We start from the raw sequence: 18,917 nt of genomic DNA on the forward strand, positions 1-18,917 counted from the left end.
TCTGGTTTTGTTTGTGTGAAATGCTGCAGATTCCAGCCTCTGCTGCTAGTCGTCTCCTAGGAGATTTGTTCCTAAAAATCTCAGTTTGGTGCATGAGTGGCTCAGGAAGGGCCTTAGTTCTATTAGCTTCCTAGAGTCAAAAGTTAATGTTCTGAGCCAGAAGGGATCTAAAGTCCTTAACATTGGAATTAAGAGTACATAAAGCCTGTGGCTTTCAGGTTTCTCTTGCATCTGGAAACTGTTTAGAGATAAGACACACGCAGATGAAGTGCTGAGAGCTGGCCCAGCTGCAATTCTCTCTTGTCTCTGTGCTCTTGGAAGTGTTGGCAAAATAGCATTCATACTGGTGGGTCCTCCCAACTCCAGGAGCTCTTGGCTTTCACAGTGGGGGTGGGGGTCACGGCTGAGATATTTACTGCATTCAAATATTTTGAAAAATTAACTTGTTTACTATAGCTAATGGCATCGTCTGTTCTGTTCTTAGCTAAAATATTTTGTTTCTTAAAAGTAAACTATAACAAAAGTTAAATTATTTTCTGAGGGGTTCAAAAACTTTAAAATAGTGATTTTTTAGGTTAATTTATTAAACATTACATGCTTATTTGTAACTTTTCTCTTCGTTCATTAGTCACCTTAGTTTCTGGGATGGTAGTATTCTAATTTACTTTTCATTGATAGGCCTAAAGTAATCCATCAACCAAAATATTTTTCCTTATCTCTCTTCTTTAACCTGAAGCATATTTTTTCAGAAAAAAATTAAATTTATCTTTTTGGAACAGGGTCATTATCGTTATTGTGATGCTCTTTCTATGCTGGGGGAATATGACTGGGCCCTGCAAGCAAACATAAAAGCTCAAAAACTGTGTAAAAATGACCCTGAGGGAATCAAGGATCTAATTCAGCAGCATGTAAAGTTACAAAAACAGATAGAAGACCTGCAAGGTATTTCACCTAAGATTCTTTTGGTTACAGTCGAATTCCCTTTAAAAGTTTGAAAATGGATTTCTTGGATTAATGGAGGACCGTACCGATTCTCAGATGGTTTGTACTTCTGTTATGCTCTCTTGGTGAAGTCTCTCGAGTACTGTTGATGTCTGTATAGAGTATGATCGTGCTATGTTCAGCCAGGTGATTGAAAGTGGTTTGTTTATTTGAAACACAGTAATCAAGTTTTTATTTGTTCTGTAGAAAAATACCCCTTCTTGCACTTTCTGATAACATTTTAGAAGAATTTTTTTTAAATAATTTACTAAGAAAGGGCCCTTTAGTATTGCTTGATTTTTTTTTTAACCAACTTTGCAACTAATCATGTAGCATGCGTGTCATCTATCATTACCTATCTATCTGTCTCTTGGAAATTGCTGTGCAGATTAGGAAGTTCAAGTCCTCACAGTTATCCGTTTCTGCCTTGTTTTCTTTCCTTACTTATTTTTCTTTCTCTGATACTTAATATTCCTGTGTTCCACTTCCAGCATGTAGATCTTCCTTCTGTTGTTGTTGTTTTTTTTTTTTTAGGGGGTGGGGGTGTTTAGTGTCTGTATAGCTGACTGAACAGCTCTGTTTATCAAGTACCTGTTATCATCCTGCATAATGCGACTGTAAGATTGTGAGCTCCTTGAAGACAGGCACTACCTGGTTCAAATATATGTGCTGCTGGCATCTCGTTAGTGATCTATATGATGGGATATCTGACGAGGTCGTGTAGTTTGTTGACACCATTGAAATGGAAAGCATATAGAATTGTAAAAGTGCCAGGATTTACTTTTCGGCTTTTATACTTTAATGTTTTCAACTATCAACTTAAATATGAAAGTATTTTTAAAGTCTGTGCTGCCAGTTCATTGATTACTGTGTGTGTGGTTGGCTTTTATAGGTCGGACATCAATTAAGAATCCACTTAGAGCTTTTTATGAAAGCAGGTGAGTTAATATCAGGTCTCCCATGGATTGAAGACCACTGTTTGCCAGCTAAGAGCTCTCAGCAGCTTTTATATGTGGTGCTGAGTCGGACTCAGGCCCTGTACATGTTTGGCAGGTGCTCTGTCGCTGAGCTACATACTCAGTCCTGTAGTGTCACCTTTTGATCAGGGACAGAAGAGAAGCTTGTTTTGTATGTTAGGGGTATGTGTGGGTGTGTGTGCATGCACATACATTTATAATTCTATCCTAAACAGCTGACTTTGGGAGTTCGTTGGTCTGCTCTTTTTCTGGACATTTTGAGTATAGCTAGCCTACACCTGTGGGAAAGATTAAAATGAGATCTTAAGGTTGCTGGCTTAAATGGGGCCCACTGTGGCCGTGCAGGTCCTGGCCAAGGAGCGCTAGGATGAAGTCTGTGCCTGTCACTTCTCAGTATCCTTCAAAGGCCACAGATAGACTGAGTGTGGTTATGGGTAAAGAAACCATAGCCAGGGGTCTACAATTGATCATTGGCAGTTAAATAGATTGGGGAGGGGAAGGAATATGGTCAAAATATATACTGTATGAAAATTTAAAAATACTAAGAAATGTAGTAAAAACTAAAATAGGTCAAACTTTCTCTAAGACTTGTTTAGATGTATTGGGTATCAAAACTGTTAAAACAGGAAGATTTGGTTACTTTGTTGCTATCAGACCCAGAACCACTTGTCTTGACCTAGTCTTAGTTTGAGCTCCAGTTCAGGTTGAAACTACTATTGCTGTGTAAAGCTTGTCCTAGCAGTAGAGATCTTTTCAGAATGACGTACTTTGCTTTTGAGAAACGACGGCTGTGATCCTGCAGCTTGTCTGAAGAACCCCTTCCGATGTGTGTCAGCGTTAGGACTGACGCGATGGTTCGTTGTTGTTTGTTCCCCCAGGGCTTACTTACCTAGAAACTCTTCAGCACCTGCTTTTAGGACATCTCTTAACTTTGTGGAAACAGAGAGAGCTTTCAGAAAAGCTAAGTACAGAATGGCAAGTGGTGGCGATCCGAACCAGAAGGTAAGCTTAGCTGAAACCCTGCGACTGTTTCAGGTACAAGCGGCCTCACTTTTCACCTAGCCATCATATACAGCTACATAAAGATGATGTTTAAATGTCACATGATTTACCTTGAAATTGCAGTTGTGTCTTAAAAATAATTTTCCAAATACTATTTCACCACTTAGTTTTTTTGTATGCCCACCATTTCTGTTTCTCAGGCGGTCTCTTGGGAACGAGTGACAGTAGAGCCTGGAGCTGAGTCTCCTGCTCTTTCTTCACGGTGGTTTAGGTGTTCCCTTGTGTGCAGTGTATTTGGTGACTTGATGCTCTGCCAGCTCACCACCCAGGGGCTCTTGGGACTCCTAGGGGGAAACTTTGCCCAGGTCTATCTGTCAGTTTTGTTGTCCCTGACAGCCATGATCCCAGCCCTGAACTCAGTGCTGTATTGAGCTGGCGTCTTAGTCTAGTGTTTTCAGCAGACACCAAAAGACCTCTAGCCTGGCTCTGTCATCAGATGTCTTGGCTGTATGTCTGAGACTTCCTCAGACTCACAGTGTATGAAAAGATGAATTCATCTTTATATTTTGCATCCATATTTGAGGAAGGGAATAAGGGGGATGTTAGGTGGATGATAGGCAGAGAAGAAATTTTTCCAAATCCCAGAGTCATTTTATGGATAATATAGAAAATGTCATTCAGGTAGAGAAGCAAACAGACGTCGTTCAACAGTTTCTACATCAGGCATCACTCAGCATCAGAGGATTGTTTTTCAAGAATTGTCATTTAACTTGATTTCTCAGTTCTAGTTATCATGATGTTTGCTTATTTATACTTTTAGGTTCATAAATAGTTGTGTATTTTAGGTGCCTGAGTGGATCCTATCATATTCTAGTTTAAATTCTGTTTCTTATATGATTGCTGACACTTTGGCTGTGTCTTAAAATCTCACTAGTTTTATTTTCACGGGCAGGTGGCAGATGAGGCTTTGAAGGGAGACGATTGTGACTGTCAACCTGAATTTCTGCCACCTCCAAGTGAGTAGACTCATTGTCACCACCCAAACCTCTATGCCTAAAAGTCTGTGCAAGCATCACATGGTTGTGCTCTTGTATTTCCCGTGGTCGTCCTTCCGTGACATTGAATGCTGAGACGTGGTAATGGCACTTTCAGTCACCTCTTCGTCACTGTGGTGACAGCCCTGGCGAGGGTAGCTGAGGTGACGGAGAGGTTGCTTTGACTCAAGATTCTCAAAGGTCAAAAAGCATGCTGCCTGTATTGGCTCTGCTGAAGCTGTAGGTGACGATGGCCAGAGTATGTATAAAGGCAAACTGCTCATGTCCCAGACCAGGATGCAGTGAGACAGAGGACAAGGCTGAAGACAATCCGTCTCTAGAAGACATGACATAAAGGCCTTTCCTTGGGCCCCACTTACATAAAGCCTTCTCAGCATGCCCAGTCTACCCCCACGGGGAACGTGGTGGAACGGAACTGTAGCACTTTGTTTCCAGGAAGCCTTGAGGGGAATGGGAGAAGACTCAGCAGTTAAGAACTCGGGTGCTTGTTGAGGACTTAGATTTGGTTCCTAACACCCATTAGTAATTTCAGTTCCAGAGTCGCAGACACCTTTTTCTGACCTTGGTCAGGCACTAGGTACTCAGATAGTACACATACATACGTGCAGGTAGAACACTCCTATACATGAAATAAATCTGTATCAGAGGGTGCTCATACATACGTGCAGGCAGAACACTCCTATACATGAAATAAACTTTTATAAAAGAAAAAATAACACTGCCGTCTAGGAAGATAACTCACTTGATATACAGGGTTCTCTAAAGGGCCAGAATGGGATGGAATGAATATACGCCAAAAGATTAATGTTATATCGAGTTACATGATGTGGTCTGGATAATCCAGTGTCTGTCTTTACGCTGGAGAGGCTAAGAACACAGTAGCCATTCAGCCAGCAAGGCTGAAAGCCTCAACAGTCCCAGTCTACGCTGAAGGCCTAAGGATTCCTGGAAGCCACTGGCCTTCCATGGACCTTGGGTGGCCGAAGAAGCTGCCTTCTAATGTTGGTGGACATAGCAACATTAGCAGCAGTGGGCGCAACAACAAAAAGGGGAAGTTGCCAGTATGACAGGAAACCAACTTGATCTCTTTCGCCCTGTGTGTGTGTGTGTGTGTGTGTGTGTGTGTGTGTGTGTGTGTGTGTACGCACGCACGCTGCCCACATTTAGGGCAGGTCTTCTCACTGATCAAGAACATCTTTTACAAGTGTATCTAATAACTTGTCTGCTAATTGACTTCAGATCCAGTCAGGGTGACACTTAGGGTAACTGTCACAGTTGGGAAAGTGATGGTTGTACAAGCATGAGGCCCTGAATTTGATCCCAACACCTATCTGAGGTCAGGAGTGGCGGCACCTGCCTGTAATATCTCTGGGAGGCAGAGACAGGAAGGTTTCTTCAGATCCCTGGCCAGCAGCTTAGCTGAGTCCATAAGGTCCAGGTTCCGTGAGAGACCCTGTCCCAGAAAATGGTGCAGTATGATTGAGGAAGACACCCAGAATGAACTGCTGGCCTCCACACACAGGAGCACAAACACGTTAACAGATGGAAAGAGGTCACTGAATATATTTCAAATAAATTCTGACTTTTCAAAATTTTAATACGTTTAATTTTATAAATCCAATAGCAATAATATAAAGATAAATAAAACACATTGCTCTTCCTTGTCTCCCCTTACTTTCCTTTAGGCTGTTGTTTCTCACTACTGAGAGTTTTCTCCAGTATCTCCTCTAACAACAGGAATCCTTTATAGGTATGTTTTCCATAGTCGGCCTCCCTCATACAATTTAATACCACAGGGTCTCAGTCTGTAGGCAAGGTTGGCCTCACCCTTTCACACGCCAGGATGCTAGGATTAAAGGACTGATCCACCACACCAGGCTTACACACACCCCCCTTTCTCTTTTTGGTAGCCCAGGCTGCCCTAGAACTCTGTATGTAGACCAGGGTGACCTTGAACTCAGAAAGATTGCATGGCTCTGCCTCCTGAGTGCTGGAATTACAGACGTGTGCCACCACCTGACTTGGGTCTGACTTTTATATATAAAAAGTAACGTTTGGGGCTGGAGAGATGGCTCAGAGGTTAAGAGCACTGACTGCTCTTCCAGAGGTCCTGAGTTCAATTCCCAGCAACCACATGGTGACTCACAACCATCTGAGATCTGGCGCCCTCTTCTGGTGTGTGGGAAGCAGAATGTTGCACACATAATAAATAAATAAATAAATAAATAAATAAATAAATAAATAAATAAATAAATGTGCCGTTTGTTGTCCAGAATGTTGTACACATAATAAATAAATAAATAAATAAATAAATAAATAAATAAATAAATGTGCCATTTGTTGTCCTCGTATCAGAACATCTCTGTTTAGGGGTGATTTTACCCTATTGAGAAAAGATGTTTTTTCATTTGTAGTAGTTTAACAAAAATTCTGCAAACTAGGTAGTTTGTTTCTGTAGGCTGAGAAATCCACTGTCCTGTTCCTAGCAGGTGAGTATCTGCTGAAGCGCTTCATGGCTCATAGAAGGCTGTGTTCTTGTTGTGTGCTCACGAGGTGGAAGGTGAGGCCTCCATCCAGGGCCTCTTAGAAAGTGGTGACATCATCCGCAGCCTCATCACTCCCTTGAAGGCTCCAGCACTTGGCTGCACAGAACAGGGCATCGGGCCACACCTGTACTTTCACCTCTGATGCTGTGTCTTAGTTTAGTTGTGGGCTAACTGCGTGTGCTTGTCCGTGGATGATGTGAGTACGCATGTGTCATGAATTTCTGGATCTCCTTCTGTATTATAGTTTGACGAAAATCTTCCTGAAGTGGATCTGTAGACTTCTACTTTTTACCACCAAATCTTGGTGGTTGAAGGTTACCTCACAGCACAGTTCCTTCTGCCTTACTTTTGTTCATAGTGCTCCGCTCAGGGTTGGAGAGACGAGACACTGTGACTTTCTTCCTTGTTGGCTGGTTGTTCTCTTCAGTGCTTTGGCTTCTGTCAGCTATTTTTGTCTTTTCTGTCTGAAGTTCCGTCTTCTCTCAGTCTCCATTTTCACATGTCTAGTGCTAGGAGTTTCCAGCCGTAACTTGCGACACTTGGAAATTCAGGCCATCTTACCTAGTGTAGCCTAGCAGCATGTGAAATGCCCTTAAGGATAGTGCTTTAAAGGTTTTTAACAAGTTACTATTGAGTAGAACATGTAAATTTAAATCTTGTCCATTCGTCAAGCATTTCTCTTCGGGCAGAAAACTTGAGGTCCTGGAATTAGTTGAGTAGCTTTGTGCCGCACAGCAGAAGTCAGGTTCATAACCATTGGTAGCTCCAGCTCTAGGAGCTGCAGCACCTTCTTCTGACTGCCACTGGAACCAGGCACACATGCACACACATGCAGGCAGGTCACACATGCACATACAACAAAAATAAATAAATCTGAGCATTAAAAACATCAAAGCAGAATTCTGCTTTCGGGAGCTCTTATGTTTGAGGCCATCAGGGCTCTGGTCTCTTCATAGTGACTGTCTCCCTGGCCGTCCATCACACACAGCTCTCTAGCACAGCTTTGAGGATGCACTTCCCTGGCTCCTTCTCCTGCCAGTGGAATGAAGACGGGGCTGATGGAGCTGGGGGTCTGCAGTGACCCCCTAATATCTGCTTTTGTAGCCCATCTGTCCTTCCACCCTCGCAGATCTCTTGGATAACATATTTACTCAGTATTTCTGAAATGACTGCTGATCTTGAGTTCCCATATCTGCTTATCCTTCAAAACCAAATATCTTTTTCAAAATATTCTCACTAAAGTAACTAATCTTCCTTCTGTAAATTAGAAAGCAGTTACTGACTATGGAATTAATGTGTCAATGGCATCTCGGTGTTTTGTTTTGTTTTGTCTTTGGTAATGGTTTGTTGCCAAAGTGACTTAGGTCTCTTCCAGCCCAGGTGTAAGCTGCCTGAGAGCAGGGGCTGTCTGCGGAGGCTCAGACAGTAGCTGTCAGAATATTAGTGTATTCTCCAGCCCTGCACCATCATTAGCTGTTCTGAGGATGTGAAGCTGCAGTCACAGACACTGCTGCTTCTTTGGCTTCCTTGCTCCACTTGACATGTCTTTTGTTGCTGTTTTTTATGTTTGTAGTCCAGTTAGCATGCACTTTTATGTTTCGTGCATAGTCTTGTAGGTTTTATGTGCAGTTTCAGGAACAAATACTTTTATGTTTGCAGGTCAGCCTCCAAAACATAAAGGAAAACAAAAATCACGAAACAATGAATCAGAAAAGCCCAGGTTTGTTTCTTCTCTAATTTTACAGGGTTTTAATGGTGACCACATTGGTTTTATAGTTACAATTTGGGTGGAATCAGCATGTTGGTAATACTTCTGTTCAAGAATTTGGGTCATATTTGAAATGAGTATCAGTAAATATATTTTTTTTCCTTTATGTAGAACTGCTTTGTTCTGACAGTGTTTTACAGTACATGTTTTTCTTTTCTCTCCTTCAGTTCTAATTCACAAGTGACTTTACCACTAGATTTGAAAAGCCTTTTGGAGAAACAGTTTTCAAAATCTTCCAGAGCCATACACCAGGTAATAGAGAAGACTTTTCCTGTAGAAAAGTCTAATAATGCTAACTTCAAATGTTTTTCAAGTATGTAATACAATTGAATTGCTTGCAGTTCATTTTCCTGCTGTAAAATCATCAGAGCCGACCTTTCTTGAATGATTTAACGTGAATCAGATGACTGTTCTATATAAACAAAGGAAACTTCATATAAAAATTCTGTTACGTTATACAGTGATGAAATGGCATATTAACATGGCTGAGGATATTTTTTCTAAATATCTGGGTCATTAAAAATTCTGTTATTTTAGATCTGTATAACAAATCTTATAAGTGACAAAAACAAATGTTTAATTGTTTAGAATCTAACAGATTTTAGCTGTGTGTTGATTTTACCGAGTCTAAAACACATGGAGGAATTGAAGCAGAAATAGCTTTTGAAGATGCGAAAATCATTTAAACATACACAATAGTTACTGAGAGCCCAGTTTGCTCATTCAGAATGCTTGTATTAGAGCCCATCCCTATGATGAGAAAATTGGGTCTGTGGTAAGGTTCAGCCTGCTCATTGGGAGCGTCCAGTCCAGAGAGTCCACGTTCCCTGTATTGAGGGAAATCATTTCCAACAAAATTGTCTTGCTCTATTGATCTGTCTTCTCAAGTAACAAAGCAATTAAAATTAGATCAATTCTCACAAAGCAGTAATGAATATTTTGCGGAGAACATCATGTTTTGTACTGTTAAGGCCATACCTTAAAAGTAAATACAGTTTTACACTGTATCTTAAATACTGTAACAAACCAAGTTTATACAAAAGACCCCTCTTTTCCTTGTATATTTTGAGAGATTTTCTTAGACTTGGTTTATTGGGTAGAGGTTACCAAGGCTTCCCCTAGGGGATAAGAACTTCTGGATGTTTGTAACGTTACCCACAGAAAACTTGTCTTCTCTCGTGCTGACTGGTTTATATGTGTCTGCTTTACTGTGACCTTACCCTACTCTCTGTGGAACCCATTGCTATGCAATTAAAATATAAATTTAGATGATAACATATACATATCGTCCGAGTAAAAGGCAGAAGAGTACTGGTACTTTTAATTTTAGTTTTCCCTTTGTCTTTTCTTGCATCTGACTTACTGACGTGCATCCTAATAGCTGTGCTTGGATGTGTGTTCATGTTGACCATGAGAGGAGTTAAAACCTGAAATAGCATTTGTTTCAGGGTAGGGTGGCAATTGTTAAAACTCCGAGAGTGTTCAGTACACAGATTGCTTGTTCTAATGTGTGCTAATTATTTTAGTCCCAGCTACAAGACTCACCTGTGGAGGAGCTGGCTCGGTTTTAGCCTGTTATTGAAACTTGGAAATACTCTTCTGGCTCTGGAAAGTAAAGAAGACCCACTAAAATGAGCCACTTGTCACAGACAGTGACACCTGTCTGTGTATTGCTGAGATGTAGTGGAATGTTTGCCTGTCATTATGACAGGTTTCAGTGGGTGGGGAATGACTCCCTCAAGCTGCCCTCTGACTTCCGTGTCCTAGCAGGTGCACTCACCCACACAAAAGAAATCACTGTAATTAACTTGTTGAAAATCTTCATTTCTGATCAACTTACTGTCTTAAATTTTAGACTAACAAGATACAGAGTTGGACTACTGTTTTTTTTTTCTTTTTTTTTATACCCAGGATTTTGCTAACATCATGAAAATGCTGAGAAGCTTAATTCAGGATGGGTACACAGCCTTGTTGGAGCATCGCTGCCGCAGCGCAGCCCAGGCCTTTACAGAGCTGCTAAATGGTTTGGATCCTCAGAAAATCAAGGTGAGTTCGATGGACTGCAGTTCTGATAGCTGTAGTAGTGCTCCTCAGACGGGTCTAGAAGAGGACCTGGGTTTACTTTCTGCAGTAGGTGACTCCTTCCAGCGTGGGAAGCGGGTAGTGCTCCCAGTTAGTGTGAGATCCACGTGACTCTCCTTCCTAGACCATTGTTCATGACTATTAGGAACACTGCCCGTCAGGTTAAGGATTTTGACTCCTTCCATTCTTAAGCAAGGTTTTAAGGGCAGGTACCTCAATCTGTCTCTAGGCCCTGTTACATGCAAAAGAATGTAGCCTTTCTAATCCATAGCGAGTTGTGCCTCATGGCACTCTGAGACAGTCTGTGTGGGAAGAGGTTACAGAAACAGGGCCGCTTATTCTCCCAATGTGTTTCTGACTCATTTGTTCTGTCGGTAAGGTGTTGTATGCTTGTTGTAGCTAGAAGTTACTCTAATGCAGCATGGACATGGTTGTGTTCAGATTATTAACTGATGCATTTTTGTTGACAGCAATTGAACCTGGCCATGATTAATTATGTACTGGTAGTCTATGGACTTGCTATTTCCCTCCTTGGAATAGGACGGCCCGAGGTAAGCTTTTAGCAGAGATAACCGAAATGTGACATTGACTGTGGATGCTATTTTAAAAATGTTTTTCTGTTTAGCTCATTCCTTTCTTGAAGAACTGAAATACTGGGTTTAACTTCGTTTTGGGGGTGGGGCATTAGCCAGGGTCTTACCATCTATCTGCCTGGTTTGACCCCAGACTTGGCGCCCTCCGTCTTGCTTCTGAACGTTGTGAGTGCTTTGTTTTATAGGAAAGCTTGGGGCGGGAGGGTAGCTAGGCAGGGTGGTAGCTAATTCCAGCATAGGCAAAAACCAGGAGAGGCACAATTTTGAGACCTGCCTGGACCAAGACCTTATCTCCAAAAAAGAAAAGAAAATATTGTTTATATTCTTAGTAGAAAAAGACTGTACTTGGCAATTGCTAGGAAAATTTAGCATTATCAAGATAGGTAGATTTCAAAACCATAATGTCCAGGGAAAGGGCATCATTGTGATTCTGTAGTTATGTATAGTTGTGTGAACAGCAGGGCATTGTATTATTTGTGAGTGTCTAAGTGTGCAGTCTGAATAGTAAAAGTACCCAGACCATCCACAGATCACATCGTGTTACCATCGCGTATGGGGAGGTTATATAGGCCGTGCTAATGTAGGAGTGAGATATCTTCTTAGAGAAATTAAGCATGAGAATGGCCTTGCTGATATCCTTAGGTCTGGATGGTGAGTGTATGACTGTTGGATTGCTGCTTAAGTTGGGCTTCCCATAGCTGCATGTAAGGTTCAACTGTGGCTTCCTGAGATCTCATGGCACTCACACCTTCTGTGCTTCCCTGGGATGCTTACTTAGAGGCCTCAGGTGTAACAAGCCCATGTAATTCGCCCTTCCTACCAACTTGGTTCTAAGTTTCCCATTATATGGAAGCTTAAATTACCACTTTTCACTTCCAAGGGTTCGTGGTACCTGAGGTCCTGTTCCTTTTTTTTTTTTTTTTTTTTTTTTTTTTTTTTTTTTTTTTTTTTTTTTTTTTTTTTTTTTTTTTTTTTTTTTTTTTTTTTGATGTGACAGCTGGATTATCTTCTGTGAATGTCTGTGGTTACATTTTCTAGTAGGTAGTTGGAGACAAGACTTTGTAATTTTAACTGTATCATGGTAAAATATCATGTTTTGCTTTATCAAAATGGAAGAAATAGGGGTGGGTTTTTTTTTTTGTCTCTGATTGACTATAAAAATAGTGAAACTAATTTAAAAGAGAAAGGTAGAGTAAAACTTACGCATTCAAAAAAATTTCACCCAGACTAGTATTCCTCTATTTTCTTTTCAAAAAGTTAGATGTCATAATTTTAGTTCTTTAGAATCTAATGCACGTGTGCAATGTGTCTTGATCATATTGACGTCACACACTTGTCCCTTCGCTCCTTGTGAAGCATGTGTGCAGCTTCCCTTGCGTGCATTCTTGGCGTGCCAAGCCCCATTTATCCCAACTCTCTTCAGTCACAAATACTTGCTGTTGTTTCTCTCAACTACAAATGTGTTTGTTGGTTTTTCAAAAATAGAGTTATCTAAAGCACAGAGATCCCTGTTGTGTTCACCGTGGCGCAGTGTGCCCATTACATAAAGTGTCCTGGCAGTGTCATTGGAGGGGCAGTTCTTCCAGGGGTGTGCCCAAGTGAGTTTAACCACGAGGTCATGCCTGTTTGTAGTGAAGCTGGCCTGTGCATTTCCCTCGATGTCTTCCGACCGGTAGTCTGTTTCCTTCAGGATTACTTCTGATGTTACTCTGCATTTCCATGGGTACCATGTTGATCAGAGATTTATGTCATTTATAAGAAAGCGAAATATAAAAGGTAAAATTTTATAAGAACTTTTGACACAGGTGGCTTTTTTAAGCATAGACAAGAATCAGCTTAGAGATAGTCTAAGCATTTCTCTCTTGTAAGTGATGGTTCTCGCCTCTCTTAAAGGAGCTGTCTGAAGCAGAAAACCAATTCAGAAGGATCATTGAGCACTACCCCAATGAGGGCCTTGACTGCTTGGCCTACTGTGGAATAGGAAAAGTGTATCTGAAGAAAAACAGGTGAGTGGAAGCCGTGGTGAGCCGCAGGCTGACGGTCTTTGTCATGGTTAATTCATTTATAGAAGGGATTTTTGGGGGATTGAGGGGTTTTCAGGTGAGCATATGTGTGCATACTTGGAGCACAGGAGCCTGCTCTCTAAACCTTTCTGTAGTGGGAACGCTTGCTCCTGAGTCTCACATACAGCTGTTCTCTCCACGGTTCCTGTCTTTCAGTCTTGTCTCCCTAAACTGGCTGTAGTCCTGAGGGAACAGGAGTAGAGTATTTAAGACTGTTGAGATCCTTGCTGTCAGAGTGGTGGGTGTTCTAGGTTTTTTTAATAGAAAAAAATAACTCTTGATAATTGAATATTATTCATAACACTTAATGCACCTTAAATCTTTTACTTTTTAGAGGAAATTTTATGATAATCTTGATCTCTATCTTAGCATGTGCCCACAACTTCTTTGTGGGTTTTTCAGAGAATGGAAAGTTGTTTTAGTTTCTAGTTACTGTCTGGCCGGGGTCAGGTGTGTGAGGGATTCTGGGACAGAGATGCACTTTGTTTACATTACTGCAGCAGGAAGTAGCAGCAGTGTTGTAAGTTTTAAAAAGAAAATATATTACGTTGAATATTTATGTCTGTTGAATTATCGTATATGGTCTCTGCTAAGTTTGAGATCTTGGTGAGATTTCCTGTGGAGTAAAATTACATCACATCTCTAATGTTTTCTCTTCCCAATTCTGGCTTTAGATTTCTTGAAGCTCTTAATCACTTTGAAAAAGCAAAGACTTTGGTTTATCGTCTTCCTGGAGTTCTAACTTGGCCCACAAGCAATGTGATTATTGAAGAATCTAAGCCAGAAAAAATCAAGGTAAATTTATTTATTCTGCTGCAGGAGCCCATTGTTATAGAGGACGTAGTGACCGTGCTCTGCCCACAGCTCTGAAGGCAGATAGACCACCTGTGCGCTAGACTCACACCTTCTGTTGATTGTTGGTTGTCCCTAAAGCAGTCCTGAGATGGGGATCATGACCATTCCTGTTTTACACTGGGGAAGGTGGAGTTGGAGAGGTGAAGTGATGAGCGGCAAGGAATTTATAGAATATGTGATACTTTTTTACCTAGGTGTCAGTATGGCATTGGTACTTTATTAGCGCTATGGTAGTCATTGCTACACTGTAGTTACTGATACACTGTAGTTATTAAAACACTGTAGTTATTAATACACTGTAGTTATTGATATTGTACTTGGCTCAGAAAACAGGAAATCACTGTCATTTCTAAGGCTATAAGGATTCATTCCTGGATCCAAAAAGACTAAACCACATGTGAATCTTGTGAGCTAGGGCTTTACGTATGAATTCTCATATACACTTAGAACTTGATTTTGGTGAATCTTAAAAATCACACTTAACTTTTAAAAGTCAATAAAAAAGATGAGTAATTAAAAAGAAGACCAGACTTTAATAGATATTTCACCAAGAAAATACAAAAGTGGGCAATTAGCACAGTATCAATACCAGGGAAATGCAAATGAAAACCAGTGACATGCCAGGTTGCTTCCACTCGGCTGTGGCAGGGTACAGGAAAAGGATGCTATAGTTCTGTAAAAATAGCCTGCCAGTTCCTCAGATAGTCAAATACAGGATACTGCATGATTTAGCAGTCGTATGCCTCAGTGTGTACAGAGAAAGGAAAGCGTGCTCTCTGCAGAAGTTTGTGTGGTGTTCACACCAGCACAGTCTGTAAGCGCCTGAAGCATTGTGTCTGGAGCCATGCCCATTGGCTAAGAGCCTAGTTGATTTTGGAGGGTTCAGGTTCAGTTCCTAGTCCCAGATGATGATTCATAGCCACCCTTAACTCCAGTTCCAGGGATCTAATAGTCTTGTCTAAACTCTGGCACCAGGCACACACGTGGTACATATACATACATGCACATAACATAAAAACACAGAGACAGATTTAAAATTTTTTATAAAAATAGACTGAAGGGCCGGGCGGTGGTGGCGCACGCCTTTAATCCCAGCACTCTGGAGACAGAGGCAGGCGGATTTCTGTGAGTTGGAGGCCAGCCTGGTCTACAGAGTGAGTTTCAGGACAGGCCCCAAAGCTACAGAGAAACTCTGTCTTGAAAAAGCAAAAAAAAATTTTTTATANCACACATACATACATACATACACACACACACTGAAGGGGGGAAATGGCTCAAGAATCTGTCACACAGAGAAATTCTAATGTAGTATTGTACTCTTATGTGAATTGTCTTGCGCATAAGTTACAGCCTAGTGAAGAGGTTAGAACAGAACAAAGCTTAACTTTCTCTGTCTTGGTACAAGGCTGAGGTAGAGGCACAAGAGCCAGCACTGCAAGCCCTGCACGATCTTCTGGGGGCCCCCGTAGCGGTGGACTAAATCCTTCAGGGTAAATAAGTACAAGTTCAGAGGGGTTCAGAGGGCCAGGTAGAAGTGTGGATTCTAGATGTCCCTTCCTCCCCATTCCCCTAGACTTCTTTATATTGTTATGTTCCATGGAGCACAGAGTTCGGGAAAGAGTATTCACAGGGTCGTCATAAGGTTCTCTCTAGCTTCCGAGTCCTCTTAATTCTTGAATAAGGTTTCTAAGAACTGTATATTGTAAAATGAGCTTTGATGGTTACAGCAGTATAAAGTTTAGATGTTGACTGACATTATAAAGATATTTTGTAGTAGCAGACTGATCGTTCATTTCCTGCTCGCCCAGACCCAAATAATCACACAGAAACTATATTGATTGCAACACTGCTTGGCCAGTGTCTCAAGTGTATTTCTAGCTAGCCCTTACATCTTAAATTAACCCATCTCTATTACTCTGTGTGTTGCAACGATGTTGTGGCTTACCAGTAAGGTTCCGGTGGGCATCTGTTTCTTTCAGCAGCTACATGGTGTTTCCCCTGATTCTGCCTACACCCTCTCTATATCTCTTCTAGCCTGGATATAATCTGCCCTGCCATAGGCCCAAACAACTTCTCTATTAACAAATGGTCTAACAAAGCCTGGTCCCCTGTTGTGTTTTATCCCACCCACAATAATTTTTCCCGCAATCTTATATTGACTTTTTAAAGAAAAAACTTAAGCTTTTGTAGGTTGTTCTTAGGCAGACCATATATGATAGCAGAAATTCTTGAAATCTCCAGCATTTTTGTTGATATTAGTGGTGTGGCAGTGTTTATCACTTTTCATACATTTTGTTTTAGACGATGCTGGAGAAGTTTGTTGAAGAATGCAAGTTTCCCCCTGTGCCTGATGCTGTTTGCTGCTATCAGCAGTGCCGTGGATATTCCAAAATTCAGATTTACCTGACTGATCCGGACTTTAAGGTCAGTAATAAACTTGCTGTTTTGTAAAACTTCCTCAGAATTAATCCATAAAAGAGTCAATGAGTAGAGGCTCATAGGTTCTCTGGCCTGGGCGCAATTTTATGTCTTCTTCCTTCCCATTCCCTAGAGTTTTTTATATTTCTGTTTTATTACACAGAAACCCAGAGTAACCAAAGTAAACGACGTGGGCTGGTGACCTGAAAAAGCGGGCTAACTGGCTCCATTTTGTTCTCTGAAACATAGGATATAAAATGATTATTTCCTCTGACTTGTTGTATTTTAAATATGTATAAAATTTTAATATGAGAATTTAAAGGCCATTGATGTCTGAATTATTCGTTAGAGACCTAATTTAGGGCAAATCTGTCACTGAATGTTGAAGCTAAAGGTTTACTTTAGAAGATAGCAGCTGCCCACTGTCCTGCTGCCTCTAGTTAGTCGGTCAGAAGAAATGTTTCTCCAGCACTTGCTGTATCGGAAGGATAGTGCATCTTCCTGCTGTGGAAGTGAAGATGCCAAGTTCTCCAGTGCTGTAGAAGCATATCTCTCCATAGGGAAGTGGCATTCCTAGTTAGGGTGAATATAAGATCTCTAATTATCTCGGTGTATGCTATCATGCATGTGTTGGTACAGATGTGTTTTAAAAGTATATTTTTCGTTGTTTTTTGTTTTACTCCAGGGTTTTATACGAATCAGCTGTTGTCAGTACTGTAAGGTAGAATTTCACATGAACTGCTGGAAAAAGTTGAAAACAACAACTTTTAATGACAAAATTGACAAGGTAAGGCATGAGGTTAGATTTTTGCATTGTGCTTGTGCATTGATCTTTTTCCCCCACTCTGGATATTGATTTTAAAAAGTTTTTACCAAATGCATATTCCTTCCTGGGCTCTATAGCCAGAATTATAATGCTTTATACATGGTAATAACAAGGCAGGAAAGCAGTGTGTTCATGTTTTGTGACTGTATGGGCAATTACTTAAGTTTAGCATTTTCATCATTATTAGCAAAAGTAAACGTTTTAAGGTTTGGTTTTAATGTCCATATCTTAAGTTATGCTCCACAGTATTATTCTCCAGAGACTGTCCAGTTAGTCACCAGAAAGTATTGATGAACATTCAAAGTCTCAAAACGTCTACTTTCTACCAAAATTTAAGAAACCAACTTAAAATATATGTTATTTCTCTTCTGGGTGGGCCTTCTAATTATCAAGAACATTCTGAAAGGATAATATTACAGTCTAATTTGCATCCATAAAATATACTTATGGTCTGTATGGAATTAGCCAAAGGAACTGTTTTCTTTTGGGGAAGAGGGGTTGTGTCATAACTTAGCAGTAGGAGTTAGTCAGGTTAGGTAGAAGCACATTGTAATGCACCTGGAGAGAGGGCTGTGAGGCAGAACCTGCCATGGGGTCTCTCCCACTCTCTTCCTGACCATCGTGTGTTCTCTGGTCGCCCGGCTCCTTGTAGTACTCGTAAACACAGATCTTTGCAGTGCTCCCTTACAGCTCACTGACAACTCTGTCTCTGGATTAAGTGCTTCAAAGTTTCCAGTTGTTGATCGGGCTGAGGGGTGGCAGCTCGGGTCTGTGTGCCTCCTCTGTTTCTGAAAGCACGTTGAAGAGTGGCCTTTCCTGGAACGTGTTCCTGTGTCAGAAGGGAAAGGCAGTGGCCAGTCCGTGAAAGGACCGAGCTACTGCTTAGCCATGGCTCACGTCATGTGAGCGCACTTTGCTTTGATAGAAGGGTTGTTAGGACTTGCTGAAGAAGGTGCACACTGTCCTGGGGTTGTGACAGTGCATGTATCTTGGTTTATCCACTGTGGATATCACCTTTCTCTTTTAAATCAAAAGGATTTTCTACAAGGAATTTGTCTCACGCCTGACTGTGAGGGAGTCATTTCCAAGATCATCATCTTTAGCAGTGGTGGTCAAGTTAAATGTGAAGTAAGTAACAAAGAAAAGACGTCATAAGCTGATACAGTGTGTGGAGTTATGTAGTGTGCAGGGGTTGGGGTGTGCATTGCAGTGAGGTGTTCTTCATCACTGATACTTACAGGGAGGGTGGGTTTATGTTTCAGTTCTGTTGTTTTTGCTCTTTGTTGATTTTTTTCTCTCTCAAACTTTTGGGTATTGGTGAGGATGTGACCTTTGGGGGAGCAGACGGGAGTACCTTAGATTATTTTGAATTTAGCAATCTGGGGGTAACAGCATTGAGGGGTTGTAATAACATTTATAATATATTAGCTTTTCTCCTTGGTTATAATTTTTTTAAAACTTCTTCTTAAAGTGTCTCTGGTTCCTTTTGGGTATTACTCACTAGAACTTTCAGGGTTGTCAGTTGAGCTTGGCCGTGCGCTTCTGAGACTTGCTCCTTGTGCTTCGGGCTTATGTCATGACAGTGTGAGAAAAGTTGTGTTGTCTTTGTTTTATTTAAAGTTTGAACACAAGATTGTAAAAGAAAAGGCTCCTTCAAGACCTATTCTGAAACAGAAATGTTCTAGGTAAGACTTTTCACTTTTATGATGTCAGGTAAAATAATTATATTAAATGCAAGTTATCTAAATTAT

General features: G+C 40.9%; 1 protein-coding gene across 9 annotated transcripts in view; it reads left to right on the forward strand.

The window, feature by feature from the left end:
* Ttc3 (tetratricopeptide repeat domain 3) overlaps window positions 1–18,917 on the forward strand; it is a 96,330-nt gene that overhangs the window by 36,328 nt on the left and 41,085 nt on the right. For 8 of the 9 annotated variants that reach the window (XM_050162047.1, XM_050162048.1, XM_050162051.1 and 5 more), the window contains 14 exons: window positions 780–942; window positions 1,874–1,919; window positions 2,837–2,960; window positions 3,913–3,976; window positions 8,221–8,281; window positions 8,497–8,581; window positions 10,241–10,375; window positions 10,882–10,962; window positions 12,898–13,010; window positions 13,742–13,862; window positions 16,224–16,346; window positions 17,026–17,127; window positions 18,202–18,294; window positions 18,787–18,851. In XM_050162047.1, the coding sequence (XP_050018004.1) occupies window positions 780–942; window positions 1,874–1,919; window positions 2,837–2,960; window positions 3,913–3,976; window positions 8,221–8,281; window positions 8,497–8,581; window positions 10,241–10,375; window positions 10,882–10,962; window positions 12,898–13,010; window positions 13,742–13,862; window positions 16,224–16,346; window positions 17,026–17,127; window positions 18,202–18,294; window positions 18,787–18,851 (1,376 nt within the window). The remainder of the gene's footprint in view (window positions 1–779; window positions 943–1,873; window positions 1,920–2,836; window positions 2,961–3,912; window positions 3,977–8,220; window positions 8,282–8,496; window positions 8,582–10,240; window positions 10,376–10,881; window positions 10,963–12,897; window positions 13,011–13,741; window positions 13,863–16,223; window positions 16,347–17,025; window positions 17,128–18,201; window positions 18,295–18,786; window positions 18,852–18,917) is intronic. The other variant, XM_050162044.1, reaches the window with a different exon arrangement.

The sequence above is a fragment of the Alexandromys fortis genome, unplaced genomic scaffold (genome assembly GCF_014885135.2).
Source record: "Alexandromys fortis isolate MF-2015 unplaced genomic scaffold, M_Fortis_MF-2015_v1.1 scaffold_128, whole genome shotgun sequence".
In the NCBI taxonomy this organism is placed as follows: Eukaryota; Metazoa; Chordata; class Mammalia; order Rodentia; family Cricetidae; genus Alexandromys; species Alexandromys fortis.